Source organism: Siphateles boraxobius, unplaced genomic scaffold, assembly GCF_051911475.1.
Source record: "Siphateles boraxobius isolate OS27281-9 unplaced genomic scaffold, OSU_SipBor_1 77, whole genome shotgun sequence".
NCBI lineage: Eukaryota > Metazoa > Chordata > Actinopteri > Cypriniformes > Leuciscidae > Siphateles > Siphateles boraxobius.
In genome coordinates, this window is record NW_027509205.1 from 13,631,986 (window position 1) to 13,652,480 (window position 20,495).

Here is a 20,495-nt window from a genome sequence, read left to right on the forward strand (position 1 = left end):
GAACTGGTGTAGGCCAAATCCCAGCAATGAGCAAAACAGAACGCTCCCATGGGCCTAATAGTAAAATGTATATTTACCCTATTTACCTCGCTTTGGCCGATACTCTTCCTGCGTGAGTCTACGTTTTACCATGTGCTGCTGATGCTGCGTGGAGAAGACGTGTGCTGACGAGTTGTGAGGAAAGATTTGCTTGAGGTATGTATATATATTTTAATACTAATTGTGTGACGTGAAACAATTCCGTTGTGGCTTCACAGCTGCTCTGAGTTCGAAACCTACCTACCTACGCACATTTTATGTTGCTCATTTTATACTAGTTTTTCCTGCTTTTCCCCCCATTTATATCGTAATGCGTGTAACATCAGGGGCCATAAACAGCCATTATGTTAAGACTGTCTTTAGAATAGTAAGTACGAACAACTAGCAGTTAGTAGAGAGGTAATCAGTTTTACTTTTCAAATGCATGATCAAATTAGACGAATACGTTTTTATGACTTGAAACAGTTGAAGAAATTGATGACTAACTTGTAAGACTAGTCTTAGCAGTTTATGCAACTTAACCCAGACAGTCTTAACTTAGTCATCACATTTTTTTCTCTAAGATTCTTCATTACTGTTTCAAGTCAGTTATATAGTTGGTCATACATAATAGTACCTAAGACACGGTCTTTACATAATGGCTATTTATGCAACCGGCCTACCTCGGCCTAATGGAATATAAAACATTTGATCACAGAATTATAGCCCTGTCATTTCCAGAACAGCTTATCTTGATGATATAGTGCCATCTACTGGCCAGAGAACTGCAATTACATGAAAGAGTGACAAGTTCAACGGCACACAAACATGACTCAGTTTGACTAGATGTTTTTTTTATTTTTTATTTTTTTATTACTCCTTAAATTGATTATGTGTGGGTGAAAATCTTTACAAACTATTACAATCATTGTCAATTAAAAAATAAATAAATGCAAACTTCCCTACGTGCTGGAAACCTAAAACAATTGCAAACCCATTGATGGAACAAATCTGAAAGTAAACAGAAATAAAAAGTTTATACATACGTTGGTGCATAGAATAACTTTATTATGTTTATATTTGCATGTATGTATCATATCAATCTTCTGATCATGCTTTAAAAAACAAATGTGGTCACTTTTTAAAAGCAACATTAGGAGGCGCTAGCAGACGATATCTCAGATTGTAAATATCTATCTATATCATCTAAACTGTATTTACAAAAGATTGGGACAACTGCCTGTTGCATAGACCAAGTTAGACATCAATTTTATAAAGTTTACAGAGTTTTCTTTAATACTGTTAACCTTTTGAAATCAGTTAAATAAAAATGTAGACTGGCCTAATTTGATATGGAAAAGTAAGAATGACTGCCCCTTGATTAACTGCTAGTGGGTCATACTAGATCTTACGACACTGTCTTAACATAATGTTTATGCAACTGACCCCTGACCATCACACCAACAGGGACTTTAATGACATTGCATTCTAAAGACATATTCATTAATATGGAGTTGGTCTTTATGGACATTGCTTTGTGAACTGGGGTGCAGTCCTGGTAGAAAAGGGTCTTCACCAAGTCTTCAAAAATGTCTTGGCATGCTGAAGCATTAAAAATTCCTTTCACCGGAAGTAAGGGTCCTATCCTAACCCCTGAAAAACAGCCTCATACTATTACCCTCCGCCACACCATGCACAATGCCTCCTGGCATCCACCAAACCCAGATTCGCCCATCAGACCGTCAAACAGAGAAGCATGATTCGTCACTCCACAGAACATGTTTCCACTGCTCCAGAGTCCAGTGACTGTGTGCTTTACACCACTACATCAGAAACTTGGCATTGTACTTTGCGCTGTGAGGTTTGCATGAAGCTGCTCAGCCATGGAAACCCATTCCATGAAGCTCCCGCCGCACCGTTTTTGTGCTGATATTAATGCCAGTGAAAGTTTGGAATCAGCTGAGCATTGGCGACTTTTACGCACCATGCACCTCAGCACTCGGTGACCCCGCTCTGTGACTTTACGTGCTTTTCCACTTTGTGTCTGAGTTGGCGTTGTTCCTAAACGCTTCCACTTTCCTATAATACCATTTTAAGTTGTCCATGGAATATCTAGCAGGGATGACATTTCAAAAACTGACTTATTTCAAAGGTGGCATCCTTGAATTCATGCTTTTCAGAATGACGCATTTAATTATTTTAGTACAATGCAATTGCAAAATTTCTATTATGAGATTTTATGATACCACAAATTTGCATGTTATTGATAAGTGTTATATTTAGTAACCTTTCATTATTACAGTCACATAGCTTAGCAATGTTGGCCTGTTGAAAGCCGAAGTATCTTTACAGCTAATAATTTCCTGTGTATCTTGCATAGGATGTCTCTAAAATCTCTTTTACGTAAGCAATGCTCAGGTCAGGTTTACTTTTAATAAACTACCAGTCATTTCGCTGATGCGTGACTTAGTTTAAGGCCGCGTTTCTGGTGAACTTGCTCAGACCATTACACCGGGTCTCAGAAAAGGAGTTCCAGGAGCTACAGTTAATAAATGCAAACATTGACAGCTGCCAGAGAAATTAAAATTATGCTTGGTTAAAGAATGTGCAGGGGTGGCGTGAGCGCTGGGTTGGGAAAGAAAGACTGACGCACAACACTGTACTAAAAGAGACCTTTGATCAGCTGAGGTAAACCAATGACGTTACATTTTTGCTTTACACTGTTAAATTATATATCCCAGTGTTATGGTTTCATCTACCTATTGTCTTCTTCAGGAAAACACAAAGATCGTTTTGGGGAAAAATAACCATAAAGTTTTATTGCGAACCAACCAAGGTCACATGATTCAAACATTTTACAGTACATTTATAGTTACATATAAGCATACATTAGGTTTTTGTTCCATATACATTAAAACTAATACATAGACCTTAAAATATACAAACAAACTTAAATAACCTTACAGTCTTATTCAATGGAATGTGATGTTCAGACAAACTGGCCCATTTCTGAGCTGTTACGATTACTGTACATCCTAAGAAGACTAAGGAGGGACAGAGACGTCGTATTCCTTGGTCCAGGTGCGTATCTACAAACACCAGCAGCACATTCCTCTAGCACCTTCCGCTCAAGTCAAAAGAACAAGAAAAACACAAAAAAAGAAGTGCTCTTTAAATTAGGAAGATAAATGTGCAACTTGATCCCAGACGCGTAACTGAAAGATCACAGAAACATCAGATGCTGATATATTTTAGTGGTTTTAGCGTCATGTTGACTGTACTGTATCTGACACGGACTGACATGCCAGATCACATGATTTAGATTAAACAAACATGTGTGAAGGGTTGTTAAAATGAAGGCACATACACATTACACCCACACATTCAATCCATCCAAAACAATGAAGTCTAGCACAAACAATCCTATAAAAGTGAATAAGTTGGAAATAAATCTCAAGAAAGGAAAAGTACATAACAAACGTCCAATAGCATCGATCTTCTCTCATTCCTTTTCCCCATCTGTTTCTCAGACACAACCTGGGGTGAAAGCGGAGGAGAAATCGTGCATTCGGATGCAGACGATGAAGATGACAAGTCTTTTTTTAATGTGTAAAACTCAGGCCTTTTAACAAAGGCCTTTTGAGCTGCCATATGCCATGTGCAAATGCCCCCTATCTGGAGGGAGGGAAATGAGACGGGGTTTCTTTTCTCATAGTGATGCACTACAGGTGTGAATCCATGGGACAGTGTTTCCATGGTAATGAGCTACAGGTCAAAGTCTATGGGATGAGGTTTCTGCTTCGACGGCCTACAGGTAGGAATCCATGGCAGGGGCGTAAGAGAATCCAAGGAAAGCCTCGCCTGCCTCCGTGATGCTGGCTGTGACTAGAGCGCTGTCCGGGGAGCAGCCGATTGAATTTGGTACCGGCTCGTCTGTGAACTCGGGGTCGAAGTGTCGCAAGTCATTAGGCCCCGTCTGAAACAACAAAATGACATTGCAATAAATTGATTAGAAGTTGCCAAATTTGCATTGCTGGATTTTAACTGCCCGTTTTCTTATCACAACTGTTGCCAGCATGACTAGGTCCTTCTTATCTCTAAATTCCAGTGCAATGTGGTCAGTCAACCAAGAAGAGCGGTGGAACGTACCACGTTAGGGTTGAAGGGCGGCGTCAGCTTCTTGGCATTTAGATCATCCCAGTTTATGGGAGAGAAGAACATGTGGTTCTTGATCTCAGTCTACAAAAGTGAAATAGAAGATACATTAGATATGAGCAACAGACTGCTATTTGATATAATTAGGCAAAGACTTTGCTAAAATTCAAACACACTTACAAAATCATCAGTGAAGCCCAGTCTCTTGGTTCGGTCTTTTTGCAGCAGGCCTTCCAGCAGGTGTCTAGCAGCGTTGGATATGTTGGGTTTGAGCTGCAGTGGCTTGTTCAAGATGTTGTCGTACATTTCCGCTGTGTTACGGCTGTAGAACGGAGGCTGTGGAGAAACCATAAAAACAGTCAGCAATCATGTAAAAAGCCAAGTACTCAAGTCAGTTCCAATTCGGTTAAGTTAGCGAATTAGTTCAATGCATTTCATTTATGCATGAAGTGCATTTATTTTGCTGAAATAACTCACCAGGCCATATAACATTTCATACAGCACAGCACCCAAACACCACCAGTCCACCGTCCGGTCATACGGTTGCTTGTGTAACACCTCCGGTGCCAAATACTGCAAGACAAATAGAGATTTTTTTTTTTTTTTAAATCAAGACGTGTTTACTTATCGACTGCAAATGCAATGGCATTGTTTGAAAGCAGCCGTTGTCTACCAATAAAAGTGCACAGCGTTTACCTCTGGAGTTCCACAGAATGTTGATGTTGTTCCATTGGGTTCTATGTTCTCTTTGCACAGTCCGAAATCAGTCAGGATTATGTGTCCTTGTGAATCCAAGAGAATATTCTCTGGCTTCAGGTCTCGGTACACAATGTTCAGCGAGTGAAGGTACCCCAAGGCGCTTGCAATCTCGGCTGCATAGAACCGCGCACGTGGCTCCAGAAAGCATCGCTCCCTTTGCAAGTGATAGAACAGCTATGGAAAAACAAAGAGAAAGAGGAGACCGATTAGGCTGTGAATTCCATATCCTGAATGACATACTTAATCAAGGCTTTCTAGACTCTGCAATCCTGAACAATGGCAGGAAATGAGAATGTAACCCCCCCTACCCCCGCCCCCCTCTCAGAGATGTCTGTTGAGTTAGATCGAGTCTAAACCACCACATCTGCTAAATCTGGCTCCCCCCACCTCACACACTTTCCCCTCCCAGCCATTTCCTGAGGAGAGTTTCCTATTCAGGGCCCAGCCGCTCCTCTTTGCTTCTCATGACAGGATATCCTTTTTCTGTCTGCATCTACCTCACTGTCTCCTTCCAATATTCTATTTTCTATCACTCTCTCTTATCAATATTGTTCTTCTAGAATTAGACAAAAAGTTGGCAAATCACAGCTCCATAAATAGAAAAATCATTTATAGTATGTTCTAACCAAAAAGTAGTGTTTCGAGTCATATAAATATTTGGTAACACTTTAGTTTAGTCCAATTCTCACTATTAACTAGTTGTTTATTAACATGCATATTACTATGATATTGGCTGTTTATTAGCACTTATAAAGCACATATAAATGCACGACCCTATTCAACCCCTTAATCCTAACCAATATCTAAATTTAACAATTACCTTACTAACAATTAATAAGTAGTAATTAGGAGTTTATTGAGGCATAAGTCGTAGTTAATAATTACGCACCTCTCCGCCGTTGATGTAGTCCAGTACAAAGTAGAGTTTATCAGCAGTCTGAAAGGAGTAATGCAGGCCCACCAAGAAAGGATGCTTGACATTCTTCAGTAACACGTTGCGCTCAGACATGATGTGTTTCTCCTGAGGTTAGAGGTCATGATAAGAGGTCTAACATACTCCTATGCAACCAATGCATTCTACATATTACTGCTTGAGAAAAAAAAATTGGGCAGTTGTCATGAGAAGTGAATTGCTTTGGATGATCCCATACCTCCTTTTTCTTCAAGATGGCTTTCTTTTGCAGCACCTTGACTGCGTAGAACTTCTCATCGCTCCGGTGGCGGGCCAGAAGAACCTTGCCGAAGCTGCCTTTTCCAATGACCTTGAGGAAGTCAAAGTCCGACGGTTTGGCGGTGGGGTTGGAAGAAGGACCGAGGTTTATTTGCTGAGAAGGACTTGGCTGGAGAGGAGAGAGATATAATTAGACAAATATGATTCAGACATTGTTTTGTAGAAATATGCATTGTGCATATACACACATGCTTTCAATGGCCAAACAACATACCGGTGGGGAAGGGTTGCTGTTCATCAGTTCAGGATCTTGTGGAGGTGTCAAGTTCAAGATGGACTGGACCTCAGGACTGCCAGGAGAAAATATCAGATGCAAAGTTATAACAAGGGCAGTTCAACAAACAAACAAGGAGAAATGTAAAAAAGCTAAAAATAAATAGTTACTATTTTAAAATAAGGCCTGGTGAGTTATTTCAACAAAATAAATGCATTTTAAGCCTTTAATTTAAAGTATATTAGCTATAATTGTACATTTTAAAAATAATTATAACTTTGGCAAAAGTAGAAAAAACATCTTTACATTTCTTTACATATGTGCATAAAATAAACTTACTGCTTGCATGCATAAGAGTTTGTGGAAAGCTTCTGGATAAAGTCATTCAGTCCCATCTTTCTCTGTTTCATAAAGGCTGCACATGAGAGAGAGAGAGAGAGAGAGAGAGAGAGAGAGAGAGAGAGAGAGAGAGAATACATTTAAAAGAAAAAAACACTTAATATGCTTCCCTTAATTTGCTAAAGTTGGTTCAAGAGATTCCATTCATCTGAAAAACAAAGCCTACCACTGAGATTAGCTACTAGTCCTCTTGTTTTAGAGTAGGTCAAGTCTGGAGCTGGAACGCTCGTCTCCGTTTGAATTGTCATTGTAGTTTTCCACTCCGGGCCAGTAACCAAAAAGACACAAAGCGCTACTGACCTCCTACACTACTGTTCCAACTATTTAAAAGGCTGGGGGAGGAGGCTAGAGATCGCTTTCCGCTAAGAGGCGTGGCTTTGTGTGTGTTCTCAGAGAGGAGGCGTGTCCTGACGCAAGTCTCTGTCTAAGGGGGCGTGGTCTGTCGTAGTCAGCCGTGAGGTCGGGGACAGCTGTGAGTGAAGGATACACCACGAGCGCGTCACGCCTCAAAATCTGATGTTTACATGCAGTTAAAAACAAGATCTTCCCGGACCTAACAAGCTCAGCAGGACTACATGTTCTGGTGAGAGCAACGTTAGAAGGGTTCAAAATCGAGACAAAACTTCAGCCAATGAGTCACTGCACTTTTCTTTTATTTAAAAAAAACCTCTGCCTGTCTGTCTGCCTGTCATAATACAACCCCGGTCTTTCTCAATGTAAACAACGTGTCAGTTCAGTATACAACAGTAAAGAAAAAACAGGAGAGATCGGGTTGATTCATCAGACCAAACGCATGTCATTCAAGAGTGCACATATCAATGAATCCTGTAATAGCTCACTATTTCGCTCTTTCCCGTCACGTTTTCTCTCAAAGACCCATTTTATTCGTTGTGACAGATGACACATGAATGAGACAAAAGCAAAGGGATTCGAGCCAAACTTCAGTACTCGTTGGAAAACTACTGACTGTATTAACGGTGAATGAACCGTTCTTTTGTGTCGGATCTTTCAAATGAATCGGTTCAACCGGTTTACAAAATAGTCCGAACGATTCAATCACGGATTAAACTGATTCATATCCGAGCCTTTTTGTCAACTAACAACTCACGAATAACATGTCTGAATAATGAGAAGTAACCGATGATGGTGATAGGAAGAGCATTTTTTACAATAAACATTTATGCCTAATAAACAAATAAAACTTTAAAACAAATGTGCATACATATTAAATGTTTGAAGTAGGATAGCCTACACCGCGATGCCAAGGCGTAAAAATGTCATGAAGTAAAAATGGCTTAATTTGTTTTTGAATGTGTGTTCATTCGCATAAATGAGTCGGACTTTTGCTGCATTAACTTGCTTCCAGGAAAATTCAAGTATTCTTCGGCATTCTTTCCTTCTGTCACTTAGAGCCCGTGATATAGGCTACACAAGATCATGAAATGCCGTTTGCCACAGTTACACAATGTCATGCCCCACTCACATACCCAACTCATAAGTAAAAAAAAAAAAAAACTCAAAACATAAGCCTCAATAAGATTTAAACTCATAAATGACTGGATTAATGGTTGGGTTGTGGCAATAAAAAATCTTTATTAGGCCTAGCTCGTGCATGGCACTGAACCAGCACTGTCCCAAAGCTTTACAACAAAATTCACCAGCTGTTGTATTAGTATTAGTAGACAATTATAGCACCTAACAACATTAATTGAATAAAGATAGCCTAATACATACATCCCAAAAATATTTTTTATTGTGACAATATAGACAAAACTCATGATACAGTGCAAGAAGCATTAATTAATACAACATGATGGCTAAAATGAACATCCACTTAATATGCATTTTTACGTTGCTCACGTTAAGTAGGTACATTGTTAAGTAACCATATCGTATAACAAGTTTGAACGCTCGTTGCCACCTTCCAGATGTTTTGAATAAATCGCTATAGGCCTATTAACTATAGCCTATATTGGCCAACTGTGTAATATAGCCTACCCATATCACCGGTTTATTGTGAATAATGTTATTGAAAAAAGTAGGCTACAAACCCTTTATTTCCGCCGAAGTTCTCATTGTGCTGTAAATCTCTGTAAATCTGTTATGAGAGCCGAGACTGACTAGTATTTCATTTATATGGCAAAGGCAGAGCCAAGTGCACATATCAGACTAAATCAATATAGATATCAATACGTTGTTAAAACCGTGTCACTGCCCTAAGGTAACGCACCTAGAGATGCCTCCAGTAGGCTACAGCCTCAATAAACGGACCGTCATTTAGATTAAAACAGTTCCATTATACAAACTATCCGCGAGATTTTCGACAAGATCCAACTTACATGTGAGCGGTGAAGTTTTGTCTTTCATGGGGTCAATGTAAAGAGTACGGAGCCGCAGACACGCTTGACGAGGAAGTTTGGAGGTGAAAGGATTTTCTCAATCCGTCGCATTCCACCAGGGCTGATCTGACACCGGATATCTGCGGGGCGGAGTTTCTCCAGCCCTCCAACAATGTGCTTCACTATTTTCATGCGGAGCAAGAGCAAAATGAACTTGGAGGCTGTCTGTCAAAGCCCAGTCAGTTGCCTACCTCAACAGAGTATTGTGTGCATCAATGGCGCGTGCGACACAATTGAGACCATTGAAGGGACTTTTAATGCGGGAATGGAGTGTGTAGCTACTACCGTTAGTTTTGTATTTTTCTGTCTGAATAGGAGAATTCAGATGAAACAAACATGAAGAAGCGAACCTCTCAAACATTTAGATTATTAGAAAAACAAAGCATGAAAATGATCACACATAAAACACTGAAACACATAATCTTAAAACCAGGGCTAGTTGCCACATTGAATGAGGTAAGTTGTCACAATAAAAACTTAGGCTAGCCTACCTTTTGTCATAATATAGCCTACCAGCTTTTCCACTATATGTAAACACTACAACAATTATGAAGAACATAATTCACAAAGCAAATGTAATCAGTCCAACTCAACCTGCTCCGAGCGGGATTTGAACCAGGGTTTCCTACAGGGTTTGTCCTAAGAAGGATTCTAAAGACTAGCCACTAGTGTCAGTCACTAGCATGCCTCTTGACGCCAGGGGAGTGAGGTTCACACACACAGCTCTTACTTGCTTACATCCTCTACACTAAACCCCTTAAACGTCACTCCAATCTGGGTCACGGCACCAAATGTACCTCACCTTGGCCGCGCTAACAAGGGCGCTAAAGACTGCAGGTGCTAGTGTCAGTCACTATCGCGCCTCTTGAGACCAGGTGAGTGTGGTTTACTAGGACAACATTGTTGTGTATAACATTTTAACATTTAAAACATGACAACTTTGCTGTGTGACAACTAGCCCTGGTTTTCCCTACCATACGCCACGCTTCTGTATGTCATCACCACTGTCATAAATTACTTTCATTGTAGTTGTCTATTTTTCGCAACAGTTTTATGCGATGTTTAGAAACTAAGTTTGCAGTTCAATACTCTCTATTTTGATTCTCTTCCCCTTCTGTCTACTTGTGCTCATCTCATCCATATTCTCATCTTTTTCAATCTCTCATTGTGTAAATAGGAAGTGTGTGAGTGAATAGAGGTCTGGGAGAGGATAGAAGGAGCACACAGAGACCAACGGGGCTTCAGTCCTAAGTGTCCAACCACTTTGTTTATTTATGTTGGGTGATAGAGAGTGCGTAAAATCTTATTTAAATGCTGCTAAGAACTCAATACAGGGCCACAAGATTATGCATACTAATGTGGACTTAAATCATATGCTGGTTTCAAGAGCATTATGCAATTTCCCTCAGACACACACATTCGCATGAATGCATACAAATATGTGCGTACACAAACACACCTGCAATGACTACATCAGGAGAAACTCTGGAGCTTATGAGATCATTTAGACAGATTTAGTGTATGAGCAATGTAATATGAACACAAACAAATGTAATAAAGATGTACTGTAGTTCATAGGGATTGTACTAAATTACACATTTATGAGACTGCTGAATGTCAGTGATTTCAAATTCCTTAATTTCTAGCGTACTCCATACTCTGACATGTTTTGTTTAAATGGGAAGCACAGCTAATTCAGCTGACTGGTCCCAGGACACAGTGCTCTCTGTACCTGTCCTAGGTTCAGTGTTGTGATATAACAAGGGAAAAATCTACTTACCACAGAAATAAGATAAAAGTAATGAATCAATTATTTTTTGTATTTTTCTTTTTCTTTTTTCAGATAAGCTTATCACGTATCCATAAATAACTGGTATTATACAACCATGTCATGGTTAAGGAATTTTTGACAATCTTTTATCCACAGTGTCAGCATCAGATAATTTATGGGTGAGCTATTAGGGCCTTTTTTAACTTGATATCATGGACAATAAAACAAACAGGAAACACTTCTATGTGACTTCTAATTTATGTCATAACCCAATGTAAAATTTATTTTTGTTGGAAAAAAATGTAGGCCTACACTACTGTTTAAAAGTTTGGGGTCGGTAACATGTTTTTATGTTGTTGCAAGGCTGCATTTATTTAGTAAAAACAGTAATATTATAAAATATTATTAGAATTTAAAATAACCATTTTCTATTTTAATATATTTAAAATTGTAATTTATTCCTTTGATTGCAAAGCTGTATTTTCAGCATCATTACTCCAGTCTTCACTGTCACATGATCCTTCAGAAATCATTCTAATATGCTGAAACCTTTATTATTATTATCAATGTTGGAAACAGTTTTGATGCTTAAGATTTTTGTGGAAAAAAGTTTTTTAGGATTTTTGTGATTAATAAAAAGCTCAATAGAAAAGCATTTATTTGAAATAGAAAACATTTTATTATGTATTTAGTTGTTACATAAGTGCAAAGTAAAAGTGCATATTTTATCAATTTTATACATACGAAAAGTTAAACAAGCCCAAAATAGAGGAATTCTGGCTAATTTCATTTAAAAAAAGGAAAAATGTCTTAAAAGAACAAGATATTTTTTCCCCTTTAAAATCATCCAAAGAAAAGGGCAAAGAAAAGTTCCTATAATTTAATAATCACACTTATACATCAAATCTTTTTTTTTGTTATCAGTGTCAGTTTAGCGAATACAATGCATGTTCACAAGAACTTGATATGTGTGGTGCATTTGTACCATTACCAGGCGGTGTTAAGTGTTTGCAGTTGAATAGTGCAGGAGTGTTTTATTCACAGAAGTGCTGTTTTGAGCACTTACCTAAAAATAGTTATTAAAGGTTCAACTCTAAGCCTACATGGATCAACGTGATTACGGGTTATGTTTATACCAGCAGAAAAGAAAAACAGAGAGAAGAAACAAAGCAACTCAAAAAGGAAAAGAAGTAACTCAACTGTACTGACCAATCGAAGAGAGATCCTGAGAGAATTATGATGATGAGTGAATGAGAGAAAATGTATAAGAAAGAAAGGGAGAGTGTGAAAATAAGGCAATGAAAGGAGCAAAAGACTGGTTGAAAATACTTACTGGTGTCAGAGGGGCAACAATAATCAGACTCAGGGTCTCCATGGTAGTAGAGGTCCATTGCCTGGGGGAAAAAAAGTTATGTAGGTCAGTGCAACATGTCTTCAATGAAAACATTCTCTTGTTGTGTTGAAATTGCATGTCTCTTTAGACCTATACACAAGTTTAATGCTTGAGGCCTTGGTACTTAAGGAAGTAACATCACTGAATGTGATGAGTTTGCCTAAATGTTTTTTGTTTGTTTTTTAAGCGAAACTGCATTTGTAACAATATTAGAAATAGGACTTTGCTTCATTAATAATGTGCCTTAGATTTACTGAGAGACGGGATGACGTTCAGATGGACTGTCGCTTCGGTCTTAATCTACAGTTTGGAAGAAATTAAATGATGTGACATATACAGTTTTCCACCAAAGCAGCAAAGCTTTCTGTGTGAAGTGAGCGAGAGAGAGAGAGAGAAATTACCCATATCTACTTCTTTAATAACCTCCCTGGAGAGGGAGCTAACAGAATGCTGAAATATGTGAGGGATAGTATTAACATCTTTGCAGATACACCTACGCTAAGCTTTCCTGGCCCATGTGTCTCACTGCTCTTTTATCTTGTGTAAACAACTAAGTGGCTAAATTAAGCTCAGTCCAGAAAGAATGAAGAGAAATGGAAAATGGGCACAAATGTCAACAAATAATGTTTCCAGAAATTTTTCACAAGGTTTGACAACCAGAAGGCATCCAAATGTCTTATTTTGATGCACTCTTTGAAAAATGCTTGGTTGTTTCAACCCATGTTTGGGTCAAATATGGACAAACCCAATCGTTGGGTTTAAAATTTCATAAAAAAATGTAAACCAATGGCTGGGTTTGTCCATGTTTGACCCGAACATGAGTTGAAACATCCCAGCATTGTTTTAGAGTGTATCTATTGTTTTATGATTAAAAAATGTAGAAGCTTTGCGTGAAATATTTTGCTTGAAAAGTTAAAAAAAAAACAATTTTTGTTCATTTCATCTAATGCATTGATATTCATACATTTAGCATGAAACACTGTAATTAGTTTGTGTGCATGTGTGAGTGTTTCTGTGCTGACTTGTGTGCGCTGACGTGGTTGCCATGCCTCCTCGTGCCCGTAAGTGATGAAGGGCCCATTGCAGATGCAACATTCCAGCAGAACGGGGCTTCCCAGCAGGGGTGACATCGCCCAGGGACAGATCACATGCCCATCTGACTCTGCCTCCCTCACCTTACTATCATTGTGATGTCGACTGAGCATCTTCCATTTTCTCACCTGTTGAAACACAAACGAGGTAAGCCTTGAGGTAAAGCGAGTAAACAGCTAATCATTTACTGCAGTGGTTTCCCAACAATTTGATGCCAAGGAACCCCATATATGATGAAAAAATACCCTTGCAAGGAACCCCCTTCTTAAAATTTATATTTTCATGTATGATGTATGATTTTGCCAAATGAGACATGACCCTGGACCAACATATTTTGTTGATCCTTGAATAACATTCTTCTCTGAATATTTGGTCCTAACCATATCCCCATGCCTAAACTTATAACCGTACCCATAAGTTATCCCTAAAATCAGAGGGAAATTATAGATGAATAACACTGATGTAGAAGAACCTAACCCTGGTTGTAAACCTAAACATGACATAAAACTGTAAACATATCCCTAGAATCTGATTGGCTGATTGGAATGTTGTTCAAAGATAAACAAAGATGTTGATCATGTTGGAACATGTATACGTATACTGTGCGAGAAATCTACAGTGATACTGTAAAGATAACAATAATTGTTTATAAATAATTGATTTTATATTGTTATTTTACTAAAGCCAAAATAAATTATTATATTTTACCACCATTTAAAGTTTTATTCAGCAAGTATGCATTAAATTGATCAAAAGAGACTTCGTAACCCTAAGAGACTTCTTTCAAAAACTTAACACAAAACTTTTGTGTAATTTTTCCGTGAATTAGCTCATGCTTTTACCAAAAGGTACTCACAGTACATTTAGAGGAGGAACCATCTCTCTGAAACAATCTGTTCAATAGTTAGGGGATTGACTATTGTTGGATTCAACACACCCAAAAAAAGTTTAAAGTCAGACTTTAACCACTATGTCACACCACCTCATGAGTAAGCATTATGCAAAAACAACACAATTAGTGAGACAGTAAAGTATAAATAATTTCGCCATCACTGCTGTAACTCTTGTCATGTGCTTTTCTCAGTAAATGAAAAATCAATTTTTATAGGGGGAAATACACTAAGAATATATTCGGCTGCACTGTTTATTTGCATAGCCTTCCTGTGTTGCTTTAGCACCCAACTCATTATTGCATTATACTGATTCAAAAGTTTCTTTTTAGTACATTCACCCCTAAAGGTCAAAGTTATGACTAGATCTGTAATTGTATTGATAGAAGCTCAAGTGTCGGTGAAAGACGTCACTGCAGCGACTCAATCTTATTATAATCCACAATAATCAGAAGGACACACTTTGCTCTTTAGCCCTTGATGCCAGAAATGAAGCACAGATTCCAGGGAAAGGTGATCTCGGAACTGCAAACTAGCCTTTCTTAAGGGCCTAGTCTAGTGTACACACACTCAGCCTGGCCCAAATATTTCAACATCAAAAGCTGCCGATTATGTAAGTGCACTTACAGGAAAATGCTAACATAAAAAATGGTTAATCAGCAACTCTTCCCTCCCTTCGCTCCTCTCCTCCAAACAGTGTGTGAGTTGGCATTTCTCATGCTAGGCTTTGCACTGCTATTGTTATCTAAAGTCTCTCAGACAGTATTTACCAGGCATAGATTTTCTAGTCAATACAATGTCATTATATTTTTGAAGACCTGGGGTGTGTTTATATCTGTTTATGTGTGCATATGTTGCCATGGGGGGTAAATCTCACATTGTAGCCCTGTTTGAGGAGATTAGACCCAAACCCTTGTATGGGATCAGCCTATATTGAATTCCCAAAAGTCTTCCCTCTCTCTACATCCCATCATGAAACCCAGCTGGGAACAAAAGCTACTGAATGTGTCCAATCCTTCACCTGCAGCATGAAATACTTTTGGGAAGTTATCCTGTATGTGGTGTGTAAAATGTTCCTGGCAAAAATATTATTTAAACAAATGGTTTAAATTACATTTAAATATGTTTATCTTTAAATATGTTTATCTTTAAGCATAAAATGCAATGAATTAAATTGAATCATAACTAAGCATTAAAATGCACTTAAGTTCATACTTTATTTTGAATTCATAATATGTATAACCATTTAAAGATTACTTCAATAAAGCATAAAGCATAAATTAAAATAAATCTCTTATACTCACCAAGGCAGTATTTATTTAATGACAAATACAGTAAATTTGTGAAATACAATTACTGTTTAAAATAGCTGTTCTCTATTTTTAATATATTTTAAAATGTATCTGTAAAGGTTTGTGGAGAGATGAACCCAATCGCAGACAGTATGCAATTAAAATGGTTTTATTCAGACAAAACAAAACCCACGATGGGGCAAAACAAGGCTGGTGGGCAAAAACAAAAACTGACAACACTAGACTAAGACTTGACAGATAACTAGACAGATATCTAACAACAGCAACAAGATCTGGATTTTACAAGACAGAATTCTTCACAAGGTACTCACGGGAAGGTCTACACACAGGTATTGCATCACAGGATACACACACTGAGAATCACAATGAACCGGCACAAGACAGCAAACACAAGGGGATTAAATAGAGAGACTAATGATAACAAAACAGGTGACACAGATTAATTAGTGATGACTAAACAAGGGTAACAAGGGGGCGGGGTTAGGTGCCGAGACAACGCAAGCATATGGCCCAAACACAAGGCCATGTGCTTGCACACAAAACACGGGTCTGTCATGATCCTGCCTCAAGACTAAAGAAAATCAAGGACACGAGGGCAGAATCATGACAAAACCCCCACCTTAAGGAGCCGCTTCCAGACACTCCTCAAGGGGACATCAGACGCGGGACATAACGGACTGGGACACAGACACGAACCAACAAAACATGACAAATAACAATAAAGGCATACACGAAAACAGGGTTGGGACGCAACAATAAAAATAACAAACACGGGGGGGGGTTGGGCGGAGGAACAAGAGAGTTCATGGGGGATAGTCCTGGGTGGACTGGGGGTCTTGGGTTTACGGGACGAGGACGAGGAATCCGGGCAGACTTGGATGGGGCCACATGATGCACAGTCTTGGGGGGAAACAGTCCGGGGTGATGTGGTGAAAGGGGTGACAGGGGAAACGCACGGGGGTACAGAGGGCGAAGAAACAGGAAACCAGACCGGGGGAACAGCAGGGGACACAACAGGACACATGATTGGGGGTGTTGCAGGCGGCTTAAGGAGCAGGCGGCTGAGGAGCAGAGAGAGGAATGGAGCTCGCAGAATTAGACTCGGAAGTAGTGTTTCTCAAATCTGATTCGGGATTAGCGTTTTTTTCTGCAGCCGGCTCGGGGACCGCAATCCGTGCAGCCGGCTCGGGGACCGCAATCCGTGCAGCCGGCTCGGGGACCGCAATCCGTGCAGCCGGCTCGGGGACCGCAATCCGTGCAGCCGGCTCGGGGACCGCAATCCGTGCAGCCGGCTCGGGGACCGCAATCCGTGCAGCCGGCTCGGGGACCGCAATCCGTGCAGCCGGCTCGGGGACCGCAATCCGTGCAGCCGGCTCGGGGACCGCAATCCGTGCAGCCGGCTCGGGGACCGCAATCCGTGCAGCCGACTCGGGGACCGCAATCCGTGCAGCCGACTCGGGGACCGTGCAATCCGTGCAGCCGACTCCGTGCAGCCGACTCGGGGACCGCAATCCGTGCAGCCGACTCGGGGACCGCAATCCGTGCAGCCGACTCGGGGACCGCAATCCGTGCAGCCGACTCGGGGACCGCAATCCGTGCAGCCGACTCGGGGACCGCAATCCGTGCAGCCGACTCGGGGACCGCAATCCGTGCAGCCGACTCCGTGCAGCCGACTCGGGGACCGCAATCCGTGCAGCCGACTCGGGGACCGCAATCCGTGCAGCCGGCTCGGGGACCGCAATCCGTGCAGCCGGCTCGGGGACCGCAATCCGTGCAGCCGGCTCGGGGACCGCAATCCGTGCAGCCGGCTCGGGGACCGCAATCCGTGCAGCCGACTCGGGGACCGCAATCCGTGCAGCCGACTCGGGGACCGCAATCCGTGCAGCCGACTCGGGGACCGCAATCCGTGCAGCCGACTCGGGGACCGCAATCCGTGCAGCCGACTCGGGGACCGCAATCCGTGCAGCCGACTCCGTGCAGCCGACTCGGGGACCGCAATCCGTGCAGCCGACTCGGGGACCGCAATCCGTGCAGCCGGCTCGGGGACCGCAATCCGTGCAGCCGGCTCGGGGACCGCAATCCGTGCAGCCGGCTCGGGGACCGCAATCCGTGCAGCCGGCTCGGGGACCGCAATCCGTGCAGCCGGCTCGGGGACCGCAATCCGTGCAGCCGGCTCGGGGACCGCAATCCGTGCAGCCGGCTCGGGGACCGCAATCCGTGCAGCCGGCTCGGGGACCGCAATCCGTGCAGCCGGCTCGGGGACCGCAATCCGTGCAGCCGGCTCGGGGACCGCAATCCGTGCAGCCGACTCGGGGACCGCAATCCGTGCAGCCGACTCGGGGACCGTGCAATCCGTGCAGCCGACTCCGTGCAGCCGACTCGGGGACCGCAATCCGTGCAGCCGACTCGGGGACCGCAATCCGTGCAGCCGACTCGGGGACCGCAATCCGTGCAGCCGACTCGGGGACCGCAATCCGTGCAGCCGACTCGGGGACCGCAATCCGTGCAGCCGACTCGGGGACCGCAATCCGTGCAGCCGACTCGGGGACCGCAATCCGTGCAGCCGACTCGGGGACCGCAATCCGTGCAGCCGACTCGGGGACCGCAATCCGTGCAGCCGACTCGGGGACCGCAATCCGTGCAGCCGACTCGGGGACCGCAATCCGTGCAGCCGACTCGGGGACCGCAATCCGTGCAGCCGCCTCGGGGACCGCAATCCGTGCAGCCGACTCGGGGACCGCAATCCGTGCAGCCGACTCGGGGACCGCAATCCGTGCAGCCGCTCGGGGACCGTAATCCGTGCAGCCGACTCGGGGACCGCAATCCGTGCAGCCGACTCGGGGACAGCAATCCGTGCAGCCGACTCGGGGACAGCAATCCGTGCAGCCGACTCGGGGACAACAAATCCTTGCACTCTCCGACGCTGACTCGGGACTTGAAGACAAGACAGGTTTGGAAGGAACTTCTAGGATCTTGACAAGACTTGACAAATAATTAGATAAAACCTCAGCGGCAATGACAACAGTCATCCTTTGACGAGCTGATACCGATTGCAAGACTGCTTCTGCAGCTTGATCGGCCGCAGCTCTCGCAGGAGCGGGCTCTGGAACTGCGCTCGCAGGAGCGGGCTCTGGAACTGCGCTCGCAGGAGCGGGCTCTGGAACTGCGCTCGCAGGAGCGGGCTCTGGAACTGCGCTCGCAGGAGCGGGCTCTGGAACTGCGCTCGCAGGAGCGGGCTCTGGAACTGCGCTCGCAGGAGCGGGCTCTGGAACTGCGCTCGCAGGAGCGGGCTCTGGAACTGCGCTCGCAGGAGCGGGCTCTGGAACTGCGCTCGCAGGAGCGGGCTCTGGAACTGCGCTCGCAGGAGCGGGCTCTGGAACTGCGCTCGCAGGAGCGGGCTCTGGAACTGCGCTCGCAGGAGCGGGCTCTGGAACTGCGCTCGCAGGAGCGGGCTCTGGAACTGCGCTCGCAGGAGCGGGCTCTGGAACTGCGCTCGCAGGAGCGGGCTCTGGAACTGCGCTCGCAGGAGCGGGCTCTGGAACTGCGCTCGCAGGAGCGGGCTCTGGAACATACAGAGACAGAGGATTGGAGACTCCCTTCCTTCTCCTTGGCCGTGGAGCAGATGCCATTGTTGGACTAGTGACTGGTTGGGGAAGCTCAACAGGAGCTGTGACTGGGGCATGGAGGGCAGTCTCAGACAGGGCTATTTCCGTCGCAGAGGATTCTGATGCAGACTCCCATGAAGTCCGTCTCCCTCGCTTGCCGAGGAGACCTTCGGGTACGGCTGAGGCCTCGGGATTGGAAGTGGAGTCAGCTTGATTCCCTTGGGTAACGACAGCCTGGACACGACCCTCCGGGATCACTGACAGCTTGGGTGATGGTGACGACAAGGTGGAACCCCGCGACTCCCTCCGTGACAAACAATCCACCATCTCACCAAACAGGCAGCAGACCAGCTTCTCCCGTTCAGCCAGGGGTGGAGGAGCGTTGAGACCCGCAATGAGGTAGCGGTTGAGGAGGATATCAGGTAGGAAAAGCCTCCTCTCGTTAGCAACCTGGGCGTACTCCCTCAGGGACCGCTCTCCCTGGGGAGGAATCGGCAGCTTGCCATTACTTGCATCAGAAATAGTCCTCAGCCACAATTGTGCAATGTCATCTGGGTTATGCTCAACAAAAGAGGACATACTGTCTCCTGGGTTCTTTGGTGGCTGGTTCATTCTGTTATGGTTTGTGGAGAGATGAACCCAATTGCAGACAGTATGCAATTAACATGGTTTTATTCAGACAAAACAGGAAAAACAAAACCCAAGATGGGGCAAAACAAGGCTGGTGGGCAAAAACAAAAACTGCCAACACTAGACTAAGACTTGACAGATAACTAGACAAATAACTAACAACAGCAACAAGATCTGGATTTTACAAGACAGAGTTCTTCACAAGGTACTCACGGGAAGGTCTACACACAGGTATTGCATCACAGGATACACACACTGAGAATCACAATGAACCGGCACAAGACAGCAAACACAAGGGGATTAAAAGGAGAGACTAATGATAACATAACAGGTGACACAGATTAATTAATGATGACTAAACAAGGGTAACAAGGGGGCGGGGTTAGGTGACCAGACAACGCAAGCACATGGCCCAAACACAAGGCCATGTGCTTGCACACAAAACACGGGTCTGTCATGATCCTGCCTCAAGACTAAAGAAAATCAAGGACACAAGGGCAGAATCATGACAGTATCTTATTCCTGTGATGCAAAGCAGTCACATGATCCTTCCAAAATCATTTTAATAAGCTGATTTGCTGCTTATCATTATCAATGTTGAAAACAGTTGTGCTCCTTAATATTTA

The 20,495-nt window shown here is 43.0% G+C and overlaps 1 protein-coding gene across 4 annotated transcripts in view; it reads right to left on the bottom strand.

Moving 5' to 3' along the window:
• Positions 1 to 2,809: 2,809 nt before the first annotated feature.
• sgk1 (serum/glucocorticoid regulated kinase 1) overlaps positions 2,810 to 20,495 on the bottom strand; it is a 32,595-nt gene continuing 14,909 nt past the window's right edge. The window contains exons 4-14 of one of the 4 annotated variants that reach the window (XM_077218745.1): positions 13,362 to 13,559; positions 12,280 to 12,340; positions 6,717 to 6,792; positions 6,378 to 6,453; positions 6,084 to 6,272; positions 5,822 to 5,953; positions 4,870 to 5,106; positions 4,651 to 4,746; positions 4,354 to 4,509; positions 4,168 to 4,257; positions 2,810 to 3,994 (exon numbers count right to left, since the gene is read on the bottom strand). In XM_077218745.1, the coding sequence (XP_077074860.1) occupies positions 3,827 to 3,994; positions 4,168 to 4,257; positions 4,354 to 4,509; positions 4,651 to 4,746; positions 4,870 to 5,106; positions 5,822 to 5,953; positions 6,084 to 6,272; positions 6,378 to 6,453; positions 6,717 to 6,792; positions 12,280 to 12,340; positions 13,362 to 13,559 (1,479 nt within the window). In that variant the 3' untranslated portion in view covers positions 2,810 to 3,826. Of the gene's footprint in view, positions 3,995 to 4,167; positions 4,258 to 4,353; positions 4,510 to 4,650; positions 4,747 to 4,869; positions 5,107 to 5,821; positions 5,954 to 6,083; positions 6,273 to 6,377; positions 6,454 to 6,716; positions 6,793 to 6,942; positions 9,250 to 12,279; positions 12,341 to 13,361; positions 13,560 to 20,495 lie in introns of those variants that run through there. The other 3 variants (XM_077218747.1, XM_077218748.1, XM_077218746.1) reach the window with 3 other exon arrangements.